This window comes from Schistosoma mansoni (genome assembly GCF_000237925.1).
Source record: "Schistosoma mansoni, WGS project CABG00000000 data, supercontig 0292, strain Puerto Rico, whole genome shotgun sequence".
NCBI classification, from domain to species: Eukaryota; Metazoa; Platyhelminthes; class Trematoda; order Strigeidida; family Schistosomatidae; genus Schistosoma; species Schistosoma mansoni.
Genome location: NW_017386149.1, coordinates 44673 through 67075, shown reverse-complemented (window position 1 = coordinate 67075; position 22403 = coordinate 44673). Strand labels below are relative to the sequence as shown.

Genomic DNA, 22403 nt, shown 5'->3' with positions numbered 1-22403 from the left:
GACCGAGAACCACGTTGTTTATCGATTTGGCTGGTTTCGCTGAATTTGTTCGTTGAAAGTGTGGAATGCAAAAGGTTCTTCATCGACGTAGTTTCTTAGACGTAGGTTCTCCGTCAGCGGAATCACCACTTTAGTAGCCTGTCATTTTAACGTCCTTTAGACAGGGTGAGGACGTTGTTGACGTGCACATCACTTTAGTGGCCCAGATATCTGACTCAGTTAGATCGTTTCTGATTGTTATCGAATGTTTGGTGTCAAAATATACATCTCTGCTATCCTTGCACACAATCATCGACTTAACTTGCGTTGGTTAATAACGGGATTAAATAAGTCAAATGCGAGAGTGGGTGTTTGATTACGTATATTTCTTACAACCGTTGATCGGAAAGCGAAGCAAAACAAGATGATGAGCAATAAAGAAGGCTAGTGAGCCAACTTGAGTCAATCAACCGTTAATCGATATTTATACTCTGACAAAAATAAGTTACAGATATGTTATGAATAGGATGAGAATTACTATTACATACTGTTACATAAATCTACACGTATTTATCCGAGTGCAGTAAAGGTTTATTATTATTGTTACTATTGTGATTATTATTTCTAAATTATTCGTTTATCTCAAAAGTCTATATCCATTACACTATTATGATCATGGTTGTAACCTTTCACTTTGTGTTCATTTCTTTTCTCTCTTTTTTTTCCTTCTAAATAAATATTATTCTTAAGATTACGAAGCTTTGGATCAAGACAATAACTTGTGTTACGTTGAATTCAACTTATCAGACTCGTCTTATCTTTACTATGTATATACACCTCATACATATTGATTATCTTTTGCACTTAATTGAAACTTTCATAGCAGCACCCAAAACTATGACTGCGCACGCACAAACACTTATTCTAACGTCATATCTTACCGCAATAATAAGTTATTTACCTATTAATTTATTTTGTTTTATTTTATTTTTATTACTCGTTTTGCTATACATACATAGTTGTTTATTCTTGTTCTGTGTTAAGATATTTATGTATTCCGCGACTCCTTTATTTCTATTTCCTTAGTTTCTCCCTTTCCTCCTTCAAAATCAATTCAAAATTCTTGCCAATTACGCAGAACCTGATTTATTATTACTATTCTATTATTAATATTTTATTTTTCCTTCCTTTCTCAAACATGGCAAATGTAATGCTAACATTATTGAAAATTGTGTTTTATTGCGTTTTTGAAGAAACCCGAAATGGTTTCTTCACAGCACTTATGTACCCATAAGATGTTTGTGAATAATAAGAATACACAATCTAACTTTGGAATGAAGAAATCTTTCCATATTTCGTGCCTTTCCTCTCGTGTTCAGGTTGTCGTATACATTTAGCATGTGGGTTTACTAGAAGAGCTCAGGAAACCGAGTCAAGCGTCCAATTAGATTATTTATCAAATACGTTACTGTCTGACAATATGGTCTTGAAGTGGGTGTCATTGTGTGTTGTCGCTCTTCGCTTTGTTTGTGTCATGTTCGCATTATGATAACTTCGTCGTCAGTTATGTCAAGGGAGAGCCATACTTCAGATAAAATCATAATTTTCGATCCATATGATTCCCAAAACTCACTTTCGTGCTACGGCACATTACTAGGTTGTGATAGCACCCAATATACGTAGTTTATCTACAGGAGTTCACTGGTCGAGTGAATTTGCTGGTTAAATGTTTCAAAAGTCTCTGGACGGAATGAAATAAGCTTCAATTCAAAGAGCTTCCATGTCCATCAGTAGTTTATCATCGATGGCTCTGCATGGGGAATCATGTATGCGTAACAAACAGAAGTATAAAATTATTAGTAAACCACTATGACACACTGTTTTGAGCTTTCACGAATATGTCAAATTCCTTCAATCACTCCTGAGAAGTTGGTCAGACCATCTTAATCGGTAGTGGCTTCCAAGAACTAACTACTCGTAAGAAGTAAATGGGCCTACAGTTCCCGTTACTTGTTGTGTCTCTGAATTTAAGGTGCGTTCTTCTCATGACATGACTTTTGATCATAGGACGATTGAGTCTTCCTAAACTTGGAACACTCTTAGGGGGGAATCGCTTGAGTTGCATGGGTCGTCTGCAACTAGTCCTAGATGGACTTCTTTTGTGCTTTGAAACGTCGAAAGTAAGTTCATCGTTACCATCCTCCAGTTTACTCGGAAATCATAACCATAGTAAAACTAATGAGACCAGTATCAGTGTTGAAGACCTGTAGTACAGTTCATCCTAGAGACTTACTCACCACTACACCTCCTTCCTTCAAGCGGGGCGATGAGGAAGTTAAGACATGAAGAATCGAAATTGTAAACCCAGTGAGCTAGCCTTTTCTGAAAATTCTTCTAATAGCTGACCACGTCCAGAGGCGTCTGGATGTCTCTTATTACGCTGAAGAGTCGCAGCGTCTATGATAAAACTATTTACAATGAAAATTTCCGTTAGTTGTATTGGTCCTCAGTTCTTCGCTCTCCAGTCGTCCTGGAAAAGAAAGGAAGGAAAACACGTTTGTCCAGTGCACTTATTTTTATACATGCAAGGGAACCGTCAGAGGAAACCACGTACACAAAAAGGCTGTTTTTTGCTTTTTTCATAAAAATGCTGCATATATTTAGGAATACTAAGAACATTTTGATTTCTGATTCTTCAAAAAAACACATATACAGGCACATTTCAAATATTAATCTTTCCTTTTTTTGTCGACACAATAAAAGATGAAAATGCATCCAAATAGCTGTAGGGCAGGAAAAACGAGTCATAAAGGAGTAAGCAATGGTCATCTAAGTGTTCTGGGAACTCCATAGTTCTTCTGAAATGCGTCGCCTCGGATCGGTTATCAGATAACAGCGAAGTTTCCTTGTGACCGTTGAATGCCGGGGATTGAATCGTAATCATGGTGATTGCATCGTTCGATTGTTTGGTATAGAAGTCGATAGAGAGAAGGAGCTACCTTCTCAGTAGGCAGCTTTGGCCGGTCGATGGTAGCTTTATTTTCAGTTACATTCCTATAGATGATGTGGTATTTGGGTTAGCGATGAAGAACTTCAAGTAGTTCTCCGTATTCAGATTCGATGGATCGGCGTAATGAGTCGCAATGTATGAGGACGTGTTCACTGAATCGCAGGGTAGTGGTATGTAAGCCCCAACCCCTTTGCTCTGTCTTACCGCCCATTAAGAGTTGACCTGACTCTGATGTATAGAATACTAAGAAGTGACATATCCTGAGGTATCTTCTATTTTAATTACTACTAGACTAGGACAACTCGGAAGAAATAGCAGGCCATTTCAAAAGCCAAGGACAGACAAAACATTCATAGCATATGGGTTTCAAGATCAAGCTGTCAACTCTTGAACTCTGATTTTTGAAGAATTGATTATGGCTTTTTCAACAGAAGACTAGACACAAAGGCTCTCTAGGAGAGAAAAAACATAGACCATCGTTCTTCCATATTTTTCTACCCACATTTATCTGAAATCCCGCGTGACTTTGCTGGTCTTTTACCAGTAACTGGAAATAATCAGTTTCCGCTAGAGAACTGAAATATTTCACGGCTTAAGCAGACATGAACTTCTTCCTTCCTTCCCGATAGATGATCACAATAACAAACCTGAGAATCATAATGACACCAAAGTCGGAACACTGTATATTAGGTCTAACTGTCCCGATTAACTGCTCTTCTGCCAGTTTCCTCAACTGCAACGGTCTCACACTCATTTACTTGCAAACACGGGACTTTTGGAAAAGCTGCCGGGTTTACACGAACTTGCTTGTTCAAACAGCCAAAAGTAACGTTAGAGATTTGAGCGTCTTTCAGGTTTCCTTCCTGTGTCACCTGTATTACCTTTCGAAACTTACACCTTGTGAACTTCTTCCTCGAATTCCCTCATATTTCCCCATTTAGTTCATTGATTAACGTGCACAATAATAGCGTTTACACCAGTACTTGCGCCATAGCTACAAGAAACGACGAGTGAAGGTCTTGATTCATTGATCTTAATAAGTAGAAAATCTATGTACCTAGTAGAGATACACAGGTTCATTAACTTCTACTGCTTCGAGTAGCTGTATTTGGTGCATGTCTTATAATTTAACACTGTTATCAATGCCTCATTTCATTGACCGCTTCCTATCTTTTCCATTATCCTCTCCGCCTTGACTACGGCTTTTCCAATTCTGTATGTTCACACTCTTTTCATCACCGACTAATTTTGTTATTTATTTGTTTGTTGAAGTATTCGTCTGTCGCCTTTTGAACTTTCACTTATCATTCAGAATATTCCTCCTAACAATTTTTCTCTTTGTTGATGTTTTATTTGTTATCCGGTGGTGTCTAGAATTAGTGCAGTCGTGTGACAAAACAACTTCTCTTTAAACATTTCAAAAGTCTTGAATCGTGCTGAAATGACAAGAAGGGAGGTCTAAGAAATTAATCGGCTTATACATTCACTTTGCAAAATATTGGATTTTGGATGGTACACTCAAACCTGTCGGTACTTGTGCATTAGTAAAATGAAGTTTGAGTGGTCGGTTGCGTCAGCTACTGCTCAAGATTATTTGAATGACAGAATCAGTGAAGCTGGTCCATTTCAAGATGACTGGACTGAAATTTCGGATTTTCATAACAAGAAGTGGGTTCACATTTCGAAACAATTTGTACTATAATCTTTAAGTGTTGATATTTCCGAGTAAGCATTTTTGAGTAATTGGTATTCAGTTATTGTCATCGTAGTCTTAAACTGTTAGGTTAACGACTGCACACGTGGTTTACGAATCATTTTAAATGAGTCTTCAAATGGTATGCACTTCTGAGAGTGACTACTCACCTGTCGCAGATCAAAGTATATAACTCAAGATCTGACAATCCCATCCTATGATTTACTTTGGCATTTGATCTATTAATCGCAGCTTATATCCTGGCTAATTAATCATCGTTTTAGTTCTTTATGACTATGGAACTGTATGTTTATTAAATCTCAAAGGGACGATACGGTTCTTGAACACAGGTTGGTTCCTTGTAATCTGTTTTTACCAGCCATTTAGAGCTTTATAGTCACTGAAAAGTCTTTATAACTCTTTTACTTGGAGATTTATATCTGAATCTTTGATTGTGCCTGTTCAGTGGACTTGCAGTAGTCAATTAGAAACAACTGGAAAACTCAAGTGTGTGTCATATCAAATTGCCACACCATATTAGCACAGAAGATTAAAAGCATTAACTCGAATATTGAAGTCTAAAAGTACCAGTATTGGCCGTGATAAAAAAGGTTTAGAAAATACAGTTCGAGATGATAACACGAATTGCAAAGTATTGAGTGATTTCGAAGCCTGATTCATGAGTTGACAAAAGTATTAGCTTCATTTGTTTATTTATTTAGGCACATAAATATTGGTACAAAGGGGCACCAGATATATACGCTAGATATGTATTAGCTTTTACCTCTAACTGTTGAGCACGATAATAGTGCAGACTCAAACCAGCTAATCTGCACTTATCGGTGCTTAGACTAACGGTCAATAACTTGGTAGATTGTCACATATTGTTTTGACTTTCGCCAGCTTCTTCCCAACTTGGCAGTATACGTAAGTTATGGCATTTTCAGACGCACTTATTACAAACCACATTCGGTGAAAACTCTGCCTAAAGCTTCAGGGTTACCACTGTTCAAAGACCTAGTTAAAGGTTTGACCGTTGGGTTTACAACCACACGCCGTAAAAAACGCTCATCATGAAAAGAGTCGGTCCATAAAGTTTCATTACTTGTTTTGTTTAGTACTATGTATAACCCCAGTATTGATTTCTTAATGGTCCCAAAATATACAGTCATTGCTTCAGAGTCACCTGTAATCGAGTACAAGTGACGTGCGAATATCCCAATTTTAGAATTCACGCCTTGCAGTCATAAAATAAAACGAACAATTCCGTAGCAAACTTATAATATCATTGGTGACAATTAGTGCGCGTTAGGCTAAACCAACTGAAATGTGTGGATCCGTGTCAAAATTTTGTCAAACTAGCTAACTGGTTAGTGAAATTTCCCAGACGTGTCTCACTCGGCTTTCAATTACTGCACTACTTGTCATACTGTAAGGTTGGACATTCACCTCCGACTTTCTTCAAGCCATTATAGTTGGATCAGATAAGAATGTTATTTTCTCGAGTAAATTAGTTTATTTAGACAATCATCTGTGTTTCTAACATTAAACTTATTTTCCACACGGTCGGTTAATGGTTTGTTGCGACATTTATAATAAACGGTGACTCAATGATTTAGCCATTTGCTCCGACCTTTACCTGTTTTTCTTATTTGATCTACTGAATAGTTTTGAGTTATAACAACATGGGCCTCGATTACATTTATTTCCTAGGCTGTAGTATTTTTTTTAGTAAAGAGCCTTTCCACAAATTGTCACATATCTGGTGTCATAGAGCTTGAAAGTTCATTCTACTTAACTACTTACATAGTGACAGGCCCCAACGATGTCGTTCTCGTGAGTCACAAATAGAATTTCAACCGCATTTGTTTGAAATAAATTTTGGCTTATGTAGAATACCTTATCTATCTAAAAATGTTTTTGATTATAGATTGTGGCATCAATTAACGCTAAAACTTGAATGTCTGCTGAAAAATCCTGAGTTCCGGTCAAAAACAAATTTAATTTTGGTAAAATACCTATTTTGAGTAATAAAAGTATCAATATAGCTCAGTACTAATTTTCTCGGTGATTTTATATACAAGTAAGTTTATTGTTATGATTACCGCTCTATCTTTCTCAAATAGAATCAACCCACTCTCTTTAGCTGAATTATGCGTTCCGATTAGTGAACAGTATGTAATTACAGGTACTCATTAACCATTGTGTTCAAATGAACTTCGTTTTTTTTTAGATCCGCAGCAGGGTATCAAATTCCTCGAAGAAGTTCGTGATGAGGTAGTCTTCTACTTTTAATCATTCCAAACTATCATTGAGAGCTATTTTTGATTTTGGATAAATTGTTTTGTCTTGTGGCCATGTACCTTCTTGAATTTTTCGAACAATGTTTTGGTTACAGTGACGAGTCCATAGGTTTAATCCCAAAAGGTGGCGTTTGCGGCTCCACTCATTTTTGGTTAATAATGAATAGAATTGATTTGAGAACAATAATATCCTACTATTAGCAGTTCTGTATTGGTATTCCCCGCGACTTTAGTTATTGTTGTGGTGCAACCTATCGGCTGATTATCACTTTTCTTTAATTTTCCTTGAAAATCACTTTAGGATTTATCAGCCATCCCTAACATGCTAATATGTAATTAGTTCCAGATGTATATTATTGGTTTCCATATCAACCAATTCATGACTTATGCATGTAAGAGTTTTTAAACAAATGTGTAACAAAATCTTTTGGGGATCCTAAAACCCCAGCTACAACATTCAGAAAGAAAGTACTTTGAGGATTTCCATATTGACTTAAAACGAGTTCCGTTCATTATCTTTCAGTGCAGTGTATTTTTGCTGATTCATTCTGTATGGTTAAGGCCTTTCATTATTATTTTGCATTCAAGTAAATTGGTCAGTCATTAGAACTAATTGATATATTGTTGAATTAAATCGAATGTACATTCAGTATTTGGTTTCCCTTGATAAATCTGAACAAGACTTGTCTTTTGGAGTGGAGGGGGGTAAAGCGAAAGAGAACCGTTGCATACGTCTTCGAAATGATCGTTATCACTGATATCCCGCTCCGTACCAAGCCCATTGGGGTTAGGTATTCCATGTTTCTGAAGTTAGAAGACAGACCATCGAGGTCGTGGTTAGCCTGTTTTCTCTGAAGCAGTAGGCTCTTATTTCAATATTTAAACAGTTCGTTATATCATTATAAAGGACTCCTGAACAAATTGTTATTGGTTATTCTCTAGTTTTTAGTGGTCATGCAACTGATATGTTGCTGTTATTATAACAACTTTCGAGTTCATTTAGAATTCTCACTTCAACCTGACATTAAGATGGACTTGTAGTGTCTAAATCAGTGCACTTCATATAAGAATAACACTTGATGAGTAACAATACTCAGTCAGTCAGTCAGTCACAACGTAGAACTTCGTACGTACGTACAACAGTTCGAGTTGCCATTCCACGTTAGCACAGAGATACAGTTTTCGATTCAAATCCCATAGTGGTAGAGGCAATAAGAGAATAAGCAGTAATCCGAAAGATTAGGGTTTGAAGATGTTATTCAAGGGGTATAATCCAGTGAAATAAATTTAGAAAGAGAAAAAAGAAAGGGACATGAAGATTTCAGAAGATTAGAATTTTGGGAGAACACAAAGTGTGGATGCACCTTCGCCATTGCAAACGATTTTGAGCCATGTCATTTAAGGTCTCTAACCATCGATTGCTATCATCTCGCGAATCCCAACCAGGTAGTCTACACCTACCAGCATGGCTCAGTCCAATTGTCAGTGACTTCATGGATTTGTGCCACGTTTTGGTCTGGCCACCCCTAGCTTTCTCCCAACTACCTTTACACCATAAAACATTGCACGTCGGGGCAGTCGGTGGTTGGGCATACATAACACGTGTCCCAGCCATCTCAACTGATGAAGTTTCAATACTTCATCAATCGATTTGCCATCCTTACCTAGTACCCGTTTCCTAACAACTGCATTACTTACACGGTGGTCCCAGGATATACGAGCAATGCTTCGAAGACACCTATGATCGAACACTAGTAGCCTACGAATATCCTCTACTCTTATCGGTCATGTTTCACTGCCATAAAGTAGGACGGAACGAACTGTTGCACAGTAAACCCGTCCTTTAGTTGCTAGACGGACGTCTCGCCTATTCCATAAATGACGCAAGTTGGCGAAAGCTAGACGAACCTTCTGTATCCGTGCTGAGATTTCGTCACGCACCAGACCACAAGGGCTGATGAAACTCCCAAGAAAAGTGAAGCGGTCGACACACTCAACTACTTCACTCCTTATCATTAGTTCAGGTGCCGATGCAACCCAATCCTGAAGTAACATTTTGCATTTCGAGGGGAGGAATCGTATCCCGAACATGCCTGCATTGTTGCTTATAGTGGTCAGAAGACTCTGCATTTTGTCAGCGTCTTCACCAAATAGAACTATGTCATCGGCGTATTCTAAGTCAACAAGTGAGTCTCCCGGTAAAAGTTCAACTCCTGGAGATTTAGATGAGGAAAGTGTTATCTCTAAAAGCACGTCTACGATAAAATTAAACAAGAATGGAGAGAGAGGGCAGCCCTGACGAACACCACTTGTAGTAACTAATTCTGGTGACATTTCGCCATAGGCTCTAACGCGACCAGTTGTGTTAGAGTAGACAGCCTTTATGAGGTTGATGTACTTCTTTGGTACTCCTTTCAGTGACAAACGCTGCTGCAGAATCTCACGATCAACAGCAACCCACAACTGGCACGGTGATAGTAGTGTTACTACTAGCTAGTTTGGCTAGTAGTCTTCTGTCACACTTGTCAAATACCGTCATAAAATGTTTCTGGTCCTAATACTGTGTGTCTTTCCTTTTTCCCACATTGAGTGTATGCTCGTCTCTAATATCCGGTTACATCAACGTTTGTTAATATCACCGTACCAGTTGTGGGCTGCTGTTTTTATAAACCACATATTTCTAAGGTAATATTTGTTTGTTGTACACACTACTGTAAAGCATCATAAGATGACTTCAAGACCTTATTATTATTTATTAGTTTAAACACAAACATTGGTACAAGTGAACACCAAATACATATGCACCACATAAATCATTCGATTTGTGTGATGGCTGGGATACTGCCGGTGTGTCCAAACCGAACCAGGTGGTTTTCTCAGAGGGTCACACCCCGAGCCCCTGACCAAAAAGTCTAATCCACAAGACTGTGGATCAACGTAAGGAAATGCAGTCTCATGGTAACCGGTGTCCAACAATGGGTTCATACGCTATTTATTTCCTCAGGATTCTGGAGCCCATGTGCACCATTGGTTTGTAATGAGGATTTCCCAACTCCCCTAGGTGGACCTTCTGTGTCCACCAACCCGATTAAAGCGCCGGACATTTGCTTTCCGTTCTCTCAACTTCGTAAACAACATCCCCGTCACGAGTAGGCGGTGAGTAGTAATCCACTGGCAGTGGTTGTATGCACGTGGCCATGTGAGAGCATTTCGAGAGGGATAGGTGAATCTCCCCATTCCTGGCTGTACTCTGGCATTTGGGGGCTTTTCAATTCTCAACTCACCCACTTCAGTGTGACCAGTTAGATAGTATCCTTAGTTCGGATATATAATTTGCGTTGTACACATGAATTAATTCTTAACCATGTACTGTGGGATACGTGGTTTATAAAACTTTAGAAAGAGTAAGATTCATTTCATTGTAATGTTTTGTATTTTTCCAGTTTTCTGGCAAATCCATGGATGCGAAAATACTACTTAACACAACTATTGGAATGATTTACTTGACAGCACTTAGCGATTTACCGAGTGCTCGTCAAATAATTGAGAATACACAAACTCAGTTAAATGAAATCGAAGGTGTTACTACAGTACACTCAAGGTTTTATCAACTTAGTTCAAGATATTATCAAGTAAGTTTACATATTTTCTCCCTGTTAGAGTATTTTGTAATTGATTGACCACAAAGATCATAGAAACAAAAACATTGTTGGAATTTATAGTAAACTGTCTTAAACCAGGTCATTATTTCCAATTGTTCTCTGATTCATCACGCCTTAATTCGTGATTCATGCTTGGAACATTATCTTATATATGGTTTGCGCCTAAAAACTGATGTCTTGAGTAAGACCATTCGGAATACTGGTTAAATTAATCTGTATTTTCTCGTAATTGCATCTTTCGAACTTATTACTTCCCACTTCATTGAGCAAATCATTATTTCGTCTCGTTAATTGCATTTTTTTTACGAAGCTTTTGTTTCAAAGACTATCACTCACCGACATCAGTTAATGTTGTCATGATGTAGTGTTTTAAACTAGGTTCCTACATGGTAACAAAGAAACTTTGAGTTCGGTCATGCAATAACTTAAGTGTCCGCACTATCCGAGATCTTCAAGATAAAAAGAAACAACTCGCTTGCTCATGGGTTACAGTAGTATTTCAGCAAACATCAGTTAGCAGGTAGTGCGCTATGTAACGTAGTGTTACTCATTTGCCGAGTAAGGCTTTATATCATTGACTCAGCCACACCCTTTCTAATGTTAGGGGTTGTTGTACTGTATAGTTGCTCAGACTGAATCGGGAAGAATGGAGTTTAAACGCTCAATCTAATAGTTAAAAGCCTAGTTCCTTAGGTACCAAATGGTTGCTGCTATATAGGATGTTCGAAATTGATTACTGTCTGTTCAATACTCATGTTCTGATACAACTGGCCACCAAAATAAGTATGCCCAGATAAATAGAGCTACAACGTTGTTTAGTAATAAAGTGAGCAAGGGCATTACAACTAAAAAGAAAAGTGGACGAGAATGCTATATAATAGGAGCTACAGTTCATTTAAAAATACAAGCAAGGGAGTCCCCAATTTTATAAAAAATATAGAAGGTAATTACAACAGGATCACACTGGCTCCTGTTTTCAGCCATTTCTAATGAAGTCTCAAGTAGTCTGGTTGCACCATTTCTTCATAATTAGTTCACACCAACGTCTAAACTAAAGATAGATAGTAAAGTTGTTAGACACGTCGACTACTTCACTTGTTTTGTAAGTTTCAGTCCTGATGAGTTGGTATCTGACGAAATATTGGCACGCATTCAGGAGGTTGAGTTTTGTCAATAGATTTCGTAAAATCATGTGTGCCATTAAACCTGATTAATACAGATTGAAGAACAAATGAGTATTGACACCAGTGTTCTCTATCTTCCTGATATGCGCATTTAAGACTAGTGAAGTACTTCAAATTCGTCCTCCACCTGTCAGTTATAAAGCATGGTAGTATGGGGATATTCTGAGTGCAAGTTAGGACCTCATATCCTCGGACTTACCAGGGAAGGAACTAGGCTTGACTAAATATGTTTAATTAACTAAGGTTTATGGTTAGAACTTAAACAATGAGCTTCTCTCGGTGCTTGGTACCAGATTACCGGGTTGTATAATTGTATGATAATTACTAGAAAAAGTGTTTAAATGTTCATAGGGAGAAACTCAAGTGTTACTAGCTGTTGAAAACGTTTTTTCGTTATATGAGCCGTTGATGGAAAAGTAAGGTATTTCTCCACTTAGAAACATGCCTGCATTTTTTCCAATTTCTTCAGATAAGCAACCTAAAATGTATCTTACGGTGAAGTCTGGCTTTCAGGATACTTTGATTTATAGTGTATTTTTTATAGTTCTTTCCTTAACATCAATAAATTAGCTATTTTTGTCATTAGATTACTGGACAACATGCTGAATTTTATCAAGAAGCACTTCGTTTTCTCGGTTGTGTGGATTTAAACAGTCTGAGTGCCGAAGAACAAAGAGGATGGGCATTTTCTGTTGGTTTGGCAGCTATTCTTAGTGATGGTGTTTACAGCTTTGGCGAACTCGTATGCTTTCAAGAATTTCATTTATTTTGTAATGGTTTTGTTCTGTTTCAAATTTATCTCCATCTTACAGAATTTTCACTACATGAATACCAGTTCAAAAAGTATACTATTATGATAATTTTGATGGATATTTGGCTATCATGCTAAAATCAGGTTTAACTCAATCGAACTTCCGTCGACTATATATCGTTTCCATTCGTGAAGAAGGATGCTAATATGTTTTTGCTAATAACTAGAACGTCAAATAGACATTAAATGTTAAATCTTGGCGGAAATAGTTTGTCAACGGAACGCTTCTTGAGAATATTGTTTCATTGTATCCTAAGGCCCGATTAAAATTTTCTGCTTCATTTGTTTCGGTTGAAAGACATCACATTACCAATGTGTTAATACTTAAGCTCAGTTGTGTACAAGGTTATGTAAAACTTTCAACATTGTCCACAAGCTTTGTTTGAATAAACCTTGTTTATGAAGTTTAGCACTATCATCCATCATTTTTTACAATTGTACCTCCGATAGCAACGGTTGCTGCCCTCATGTTCTTTGTAATTAATCTACTGAAAGACTGTCGATAAAGCAAAATAGTTTTCTGGTGGACACCTTGAAGTAAAAGCGTTGGGCTTTTCAAGACCTGTTTTCATCTGCTAAATGTGAAATCTTACTTAAGGATTAGTTTAAATTTTAGCCTAACTTCATTTTAAAAGGCATTGTGAATGGGTTGTTAGCCTTGGTAGTTGTAATATATCAAAATTTTTCAAGTATTTCCAACTTCGCTGTTAATTGTGTGCAACTAAGATTTTCAAATGTCTTGGAAAATAAAATGTGTATTAGCCTGAATGTATTCTGCTCCATATCTGGAATGGCGTTGATCAAGTTGACTGTGTAACAAATAAGGAATATCCTACTACTACTATGCTAAAGAACAATAAAGCAAAAATCAAGGTAATTGGATGAAACTAGAACATTGCTTCATAAAGCAGATTTTTCATATGAACACATACGCTTTGGTACAACGGGACACCAAATACATATGCACCACATAAATCATTCGATTTGTGTGATGGCTGGGATACTGCCGGTGTGTCCAAACCGAACCAGGTGGTTTTCTCAGAGGGTCACACCCCGAGCCCCTGACCAAAAAGTCTAATCCACAAGACTGTGGATCAACGTAAGGAAATGCAGTCTCATGGTAACCGGTGTCCAACAATGGGTTCATACGCTATTTATTTCCTCAGGATTCTGGAGCCCATGTGCACCATTGGTTTGTAATGAGGATTTCCCAACTCCCCTAGGTGGACCTTCTGTGTCCACCAACCCGATTAAAGCGCCGGACATTTGCTTTCCGTTCTCTCAACTTCGTAAACAACATCCCCGTCACGAGTAGGCGGTGAGTAGTAATCCACTGGCAGTGGTTGTATGCACGTGGCCATGTGAGAGCATTTCGAGAGGGAGAAGTGAATGTCCTCACTCTCGGCCGTACCAGGGAATTCAGGGGCCATAAAGTTGATTACTCAAAGCTATTATGATATATATATATATATATATATATATATCCTATGTGCTTATGGAAAAAATTCCGGCAAACAGATGATGTTGGTAGACTGTATTTTTTTGAAAGTTATCAGCTATCTGTCTGCATTCACTTGTTTTAGTGTAAGCAACTTTCCACATCATTTAAATACATTTTAACATTTTATTGTGTTTTTAGACTTTAATTCTCAATGATATTTAACCTGTTATTTTTTCACTGCTACTAGTTCTGTGATTTCCTTTTTATTGTGTTCTTGTTCAAAAGCTGACACATGATGTCTTGAAAAGTTTGCAAGGTTCTTCAGAGGCATGGCTTATTGACCTACTGCAAGCTTTCAATAGAGGTGATTTAAATCAGTTAGATAATCTACGCAGCCGTTGGTGTGTTCAAGCTGATCTAGTAGCTGCTGAACCAAAATTAAAGGACAAAGTCACATTATTATGTCTAGTGGAAATGGTGTTTCGCCAACCAACTAATAAACGTACACTGACATTTGTAGAAATTTCATCTACTACGAGAGTTCCAATTGACCAAGTAAGTCGTAGGATAACCAGAGGAAAAGCTTGAATTGACGATCTCATCGTATACACAGTGTCTTAGTCAATAAATTTTGAATGAGTTATATTTTTAAAATAACTGTTGAGCTTGTTTTATTATGGTTTTTAAATGACGAACTGAGTATTCGGTTTAATTGACTTAAATTTATGTATCATATTTGATCTGGTGAAGATGAACGATGATAATAAGCAACATATTCTGGATCCCTTCAAGACATCACAATTTGGATATAATAGTTCATCTAAGTGAACAAGTCAGTCATAAACAATACAAAACCAGTGCTACTCGCTCACAGAATCAAGTTAGCAAACCACATAAGCACACTGAGATGAAACTATTGAGAATGATACTCGAATAGTATCAGTGTCAGTAGAAAACATTAGGTCTGGACGATATAATTCAATAAAGAATAAATTTGTGGGATAAAAAAAGCATAAGATAATTTTAAAACTCAAGATCTAAGGGAAAATAAAAAAACGAACACACCTGAACTATTGCAATTGATTCTAAGTCTCTCAACACCTTCAACCATTGGTTTCGGTGTTTTCGGGGACCCCAACCAAATAATCTGAACCTATCAACATGACGCAGTCCAACATTTTCCCTGACTTCATAAACTAATCTCACGTCTTGATTTGGTTGATAATAACTTCCCACTTTTCTAAACATCATTGCACGTTTAGGTAGGTGGTAACGGATATGTAATACATGTCCCAGTCACCCGAGTCAATAGAGATTCGCTATCTCACCAGCGAATTCGTCATTTGTCCATTATATCCTACGTTTAACCTCATCAGTCCTCACTAAATCGTCCCACAATACGCAAGCAGTGTTTCAAAGGGGACCTATGATCAGAAACCTATAGCCTACGAATATTTCCTACTTTTACAGATCATGCTTCACAGTTATATAGAGCAAACTGCTATCCAGTATACTCACCCTTTGTTTGTCAGACGGACGTCTCATGCCACAAGTTGGCAAACGTCAATCAAGCTTTTTGAATCCGTTTTGATGTTTCATCAGTTGCTAACCCACCAGGTATGGAGACCTCCGAAATCAGTAAAGTGGTCAATTCGCTCAATTACTTCACTCCCTGTCAATAATTTACGCTCTGGAAGCACATGATGGTGTGGTTCTGTTCTCTGGAGAAACGTCTGGTACATAAGTAACATTGTTACTAATTTCGATGGCAGTTCTTCATAAACTCTGACTCGATTAGTAGTGTTTGGTTAGAGTTTTCGCAAGATCTGACCACTTCCCGTTTCATCGCCATACACCGCCATGTAATCTATCTATCAACCGGGTTGAATCGCGCCTTGAAGCCAAGAAATACAACTATGGTCAGATATTGCTGTGTGTCTGTGTTCCTAAACCTGATGAAGGGCCAATATTCAGTCGTTATATCGAAGTTCAGGTCTGAAATCAGCCAAAGTTTTTTTGTTTATGAGCCCTAATTAAGCGATGGATGATTATTCAAGCTAATATATTGTACAATTTATTGATGAAAAATGTGTGACCAAGTGTAGTGTTATTACCAAAACATGAAGATTTAGCTGGCAAGTTGATAAGAATTCCAACATGTCTGTAATTGTGTAAACTATTCTATAAATATAGTATAGTTATACGCTTGGTAATGTCAGTCATTCACATACTTTGTTTAAAAAAAATTAAATAAAGTAGCCACTGCAAATTTGCTTGGATTCATAAATCACTGTTAGGTTACTAAGTATTTCAGTATGCTTATCATTCATCTGAATTATAATTATTGTTCAAAAGTGATTTAGCTTATTCTGTCAGCTATTGGGATTTAAAAAAAAATTAGTTTCATGTTGTTTTGAGTGAAGTGATGATTTAGTGAAAAGAGTACTATACTTCCGACCGCGGTTGCAGGTCCAAACCCATCTTTGCCCATTTCGATTTCAGCAGTTAGGTCAGTCAATTAGATGCAATGTAGAACCTAGAATGTGTGTACATCAATTCAAATTGCAATATATTGCAATTTATTAGTACAACAAGATGAAGTCGTCAGAGTAAACCCCAGAATAGTAAAAGTAATAAAAATAATATTGATAATAAAATAATAACCAAGGATTAAAAAACACAAATTAGTGAAATAAGTGAGAAATTATGAGGAATTAAGGAGTCTATAATTTGAAGGAAGATAAATTACCTAATTAACTATCACATCTTTCTGTTTTACACCTTTTAATCTTCCTTAATATCAATACTGAAACCGAAAATAAAACATTTTGTTTTTCAAGGTTGAACATTTTTTGATGAAAGCACTTTCCTTAAAATTGATAAAAGGACGTATTGATGAAGTTAATCAGTGTGTTTCTCTTACTTGGTTACAACCTCGTGTTCTAGACAAAGAACAGGTAAGTTGAGTTTTTAAATGAGATTAATTTCTTCGAAAAATTAGCGTTTATAAAAATTTGCTAGTTAGTATTTGTTCATACTAACATAATATATACAGAGGTCTTGAGTGCTGTTAGTGGTATGAGGGCAGTTATCACTTCCCGGTTGCCCACACCGTGGAAGGGTTCTTCTAGAGGTATCTGAAAATGAAATAGGGTTAGAAGTGGTCTTAATGACCTGAGAGCGTGACCGCAGTGCCCAAGGGACAACTGCATGAAGTCGGTCACACACGACCTTTTTGTGGGTAGTTTTTGTGTTAGCTCCGTTCTTTAAAGGACCTTACCGCCGGAGACGGAAATCCGTGGGATAAGGCGAGGTGTACATTTTAGGGTCGACCTTTTCTAACCCCACCCCTCCTTGCGGGAAGGTAGCATCGCTGTTATGCTGGTTGTCTGAAGGAAACACCTTACTGCTGCCACACCTCTGTACAGTCAGCAGTACGACTTCGCCTTCGGACCTTGGGTTTGCTGCTTTTGGTCTTACCGCTCTTCAACCGACCTGTCTGGCATGGTAGGACCTTGAGGAACGATTGTTCCAGCCAGTATAGCTCGATTGGTTCATCACGATAGGCTAGCCCGACCACCACGTCAAGGTAGCAGCAACGGTCGGGAACATAATATATTCATTACCATAGGAGTACTTTAATGCAATACTGAGGTCTTTCATGTTTTATTGCACGTAATATTATCGTTTATGAAACTTAGTAGTATCGTTAATAAACAACTAACTTATGTGGATTACACTTTGCTATTTTATATGCACGTTAGCGATCATTAGAATTCTATACAAAGAATATAGATGATGTGGTCAAATTAAACTAAACTGAATTATGACGTCATATAGTTAGAGTTTATACGAAAGTAGGACTTCAATGAATCCAGTTATCAACTTATTCAATTCGACTGCATGTGTGTACTAACATTTTGTTCGTTACTGTCAAGTCATATAATATATTTCCTAATGCGATAAAGGTTGACAAATTGGACCGATGCATATATGTGCCTGGTTCTACTTTGTAGCTGACTGATTGACAGCCTCACCAACTGATTTACATTACACTCTACCTCAGGATTACGCAATTAGTTATTCGAACGTTTGTGAGAGATCCGCTGTAGAAAGGTATAAATCTGTAATACCATCCTACATGTTTTCCGAATCGCCATATTTCATAGCTAGAAAGTAATATAAGCTGCTATTATAAGCAGTAGAGGATGGCACAAATCAACGTTAAATTGATCTAAAAAATACATGGAATGTAGTCTTCCTGAATTTTAATAGCTTTTGTCCAATTCTTTATAAAAAGCATCCATTAAAAGGGCCTTTATATGGAACAGAAAGCATATATACTGCCGATACACTAGAGATAGAACTGATGAGTGTTAACAAAATGTGCGTGTTGTTTACGAAATTGAGAGGACAAAAAGCGAATGTCCGGCGCTGTAACCGGATTAGTGGACACAGAAGGTCCACCTAGGGGAGTTGGGAAATCCTCATTACAAACCAATGGTGCACATGGGCTCCAGAATCCTGAGGAAATAAATAGCGTATGAACCCATTGTTGGACACCGGTTACCATGAGACTGCATTTCCTTACGTTGATCCACAGTCTTGTGGATTAGACTTTTTGGTCAGGGGCTCGGGGTGTGACCCTCTGAGAAAACCACCTGGTTCGGTTTGGACACACCGGCAGTATCCCAGCCATCACACAAATGAATGATAACTACTACTGGCTCCATTGTTATTGTGTGACGCATATGTATTTGGCGCCTCCTTGTACCAATATTTACGTGTTTAGATAAATAATTTTGAATTTTTCGAGACTATGGCTATTAAACGTTTCAAGCCAGATGAACGCAAAAGGTAACAGTGGTAAATCTCTTAACGCGGTGACGTTATGGTCAGTTTATTACATCTTTCTTGGAACTCTTTCTCTTATTTTGATTTCACTAGTCCCTTATTCATAATTTTATGTTTTCATTGACTGGTCTCAACTCATGTCACACACAATTTGTATCCTAATTATGTAACCATTTAGTTGTTTTTAGCTCTATGACCTCGTGTAAATATGTTTGATGATCCAGTGTTAGAAATAAATACAGTATAGTATAATATTTCTTCAGTCCCATTACATTCCTTCGAACCACCACTCTACATAAAACCAAAACCTCTATGTTACGTATGCTAACTTTATGATAATTTTGATTTTAAAATATTTTAATTTGTAAGCAGCTGTTGAAAAATCGACAAAATAAAATGAATTCACATGGTTCCGCTCAATTCTTAGTCCTTGGCTTCTTCTAGATAACAAAAGGAAGTGCTTGCATGAAACTCACTTAATAGCTGATTAAAATAATCGATACGTAGAATTAGTTATATATTTCATTGCTGCTGATATTTTCTGTGTATACGAATTTATGACCCAGTCCTGCCTGATGGTATAATATCTAAAGTAACTAAGTTTCCCTGTTAGTCTTTAGAAAATATATTCAGATCGTACCTGTTTGTGGCAGTGTATACGTGGTTGCTGGGTTGTACTATCAACGCTTTAGTCAGCTAGAACGTAGGACCAGGCAATTAAATGCATCTGTCCAAATCTCCGTGCCTCATTAGCACAACAAGATGAACACCAAATTCATAGTAGTTATTTCAATGATAGTAATATTTAAAAGAAAAATTGCATATAATGATATGATACAGGGAGAAAGAATTAGTTCGTAGAAAGAAAGGTAAAAATCAATTTTAATCTCACAATTTAAGGGCAGATAAAGAATGTATACATCCATACCATTGCGATCGATTCTGAGCCATGTCACTCAGAGTCTCCAACCGTTGGTTACGATAGTCGTGCGGACTGCAACCAAGTAATCAACTCACTGAAGACAATTGGTGAACGGTCGCTCGAAATCGTGGATGTGTTGAAGTTAGACATTAACACCGTTGGATGCCGGCTCAGTGGTCTATCGGTTAAGGGCTCCGGCTTGAGACTGGTAGGTCCTGGGTTCGAATCTCGCGAGTGCGGGATCGTGGATGCGCACTGCCGAGGAGTCCTATAATAGGACGAAACGGCCGTCCAGTGCTTCCAGGTTTTCTATGGTGGTCTAGCTTCAATTGACTCATGATTTCAACAGTGATAATCTGCATCTATCAACATGACTAAGACCAGAAGTTGGTGACTTCATGAACTGAGGCTTATTCCTCATGGATTGGATAGCAGCTCATTTTTTTATTGAATGAAATATTTGGACGCATTTTCTATTAACCACTGTTTTCTTCATTTTAGGCTTTAGTTTTGTAGCTAATCTACCTTCGTATATTTTCATTCTTACACTTAAGGCTTTGTAAACTAACTATCAAACTACTCTTGAAAATTTCCATTTTCAGTGGTTTAAATTTTAAATACTTTCATTGTTTTTCCAATGTTTCTTTTTATTATTAGATTGGAAGCATGTGTACTCGATTGAAAGAATGGTCTTCTACAGTTGAAAATATGAAAAACCTTGTCGAAGTGGATACAAAATCTATTTTGACTTGAAAAGTATTTCGTGTTTATTAATCCGCTTTCTTGTACACCCGTTTGTAATCAACCAGCACATACTTTTAATAAATACACTCGAAAACATTCTCTTCTATCACTCAGAAAAATATGTTAACATAGGTCTATAATTGAAATTGTTAATATACAAATTTCAAAAGGATTTTATTTTGTTTCCAAATGACTAACTGTTTCTTAGAGGTCAGTCGGTCATAATGAACACATGGTTAGACAAATGTACGTTAACACACGTTGCCGTACCATATCACATCGTTACGGATTTAAAAAGATGAGTAGCAAAGGTATTGAAATAATTTAGCACCGATGATAATGAGAAAGACACCTGTAGCGACTCAATTTCTCACCAACTGATTTGCCAATTTAGTCTAGCATCTTGACATTGCTCACTCGATTGGTCCACACTACGCCAGCAGTATTTCGATAACATATGACTAAAAACGTATAGTCTATTCATATCTTCCAATCTTGTAGACTAAGTTTTGAGAACAGAGTAATACATATAGGATTTCTATGTAATATACTCGTCCTTTGTTTGGTATATGGGTACCTCGTCTGCGCAACAGGTGATAAAGTTAGCCAAAGCAAACCAAGCCTTTTGAATATGTGTGGAGGCTTTGTTGAAAACTTCCAAGACAAGTAAAGTGCTCAACCCATTCAACTACTTCACTCTATACCGTCAATTTGGATGTTGACGCAGACCATTTTGAAACCTAGTCGTGTATAATGTCTGAACCTAAACATAGCAGCATCAGTTAACTTTGCCGATGTCACAACAAAGAGAAGTTGGGTACAGACATATTTACGATGTAAGTAAAACAAATAACGCGAAACGGCGTTAAATAGGTAAGATATGATAACTTAGGTTCCCAGGAAAATATTTACTGCAATAAATTTGGATTATGTAAGACAAGCTGTATTAGCATTGATTTTTTAAGTCCGGATGATCCCATCTCAGAATTTTATTATTATTTATTTACGCCTGTTACTCCCAATAGAGCATAGGCTGCCGATCAGCATTCTCCAACCCACTATGTCCTGGGCCTTTCTTTCTAGTTCTATTCAGCTGTCCATTTTTCTGTGTAATATGTTCTTTGGCCTTGGGAATTTCAAGGGAGGGCCTACCTTGTGACACAGTTGGGTGGTTTCCTCAATTAGTGTCCTATACACTTCCAACGCTTCTTCATCCGCTGGAATTTGGTTTGTTTTCTCCCACAGTAGAATGTTGCTGATTGTATCTGACCAACTGATCCGAAGTATTTTGCGTAGATAACTGTTAATAAACACTTGTATCTTCTGGATGATGGCTTTTGTAGTTCCCCAAGTTACTGCCCCGTGCAATAGAACTATCTTGACACTTGTATTGAAAATTTTGAGCTTCGTGTTGGATGACAGTTGTTTTGAGTTGCGGATGTTCTTCAGTTGTAAATATGCTGCTCCTGCTTAGCCGATCCGCGCATTCACATCTGCATCAGATCCATCGTGCTCATCAATGATGCTACCCAGATATTTAAAGGTTTTCACATCCTCCAGACCTCCATCAAGTGTGATTCCATTGGTACATGTTGTGTTGTATCGGAAAGTATTGCTTTTCCCTTTGTTTATATTGAGACCAACTGCTGGTTAGGTTGCTGCTACACTGGTCGTCTTCTCCTGCATTTGTTGTTGCGTGTGTGATAGACGAGCCAGATCATCTGCGAAGTCTAGATCGTCCAGCTGCATCCTAGTTTTTCCTTGTATCCCGTGCTTCCCTCCAGATGTCGACGTCTTCAT

General features: G+C 37.5%; 1 protein-coding gene across 1 annotated transcript; it reads left to right on the top strand.

Moving 5' to 3' along the window:
* Window positions 1-4538: 4538 nt before the first annotated feature.
* On the top strand, window positions 4539-20768 carry Smp_178810 (hypothetical protein; the record flags this gene model as incomplete). Its single annotated transcript, XM_018792425.1, has 10 exons — window positions 4539-4657; window positions 6613-6691; window positions 6731-6765; window positions 6809-6870; window positions 6916-6959; window positions 10429-10617; window positions 12418-12573; window positions 14369-14638; window positions 16924-17040; window positions 20517-20768. The coding sequence occupies 10 exons, from the start codon at window positions 4539-4541 to the stop codon at window positions 20610-20612; spliced, it is 1167 nt and encodes a 388-aa protein (XP_018644454.1). The 3' UTR covers window positions 20613-20768.
* Between the last annotated feature and the right edge of the window lie 1635 nt (window positions 20769-22403).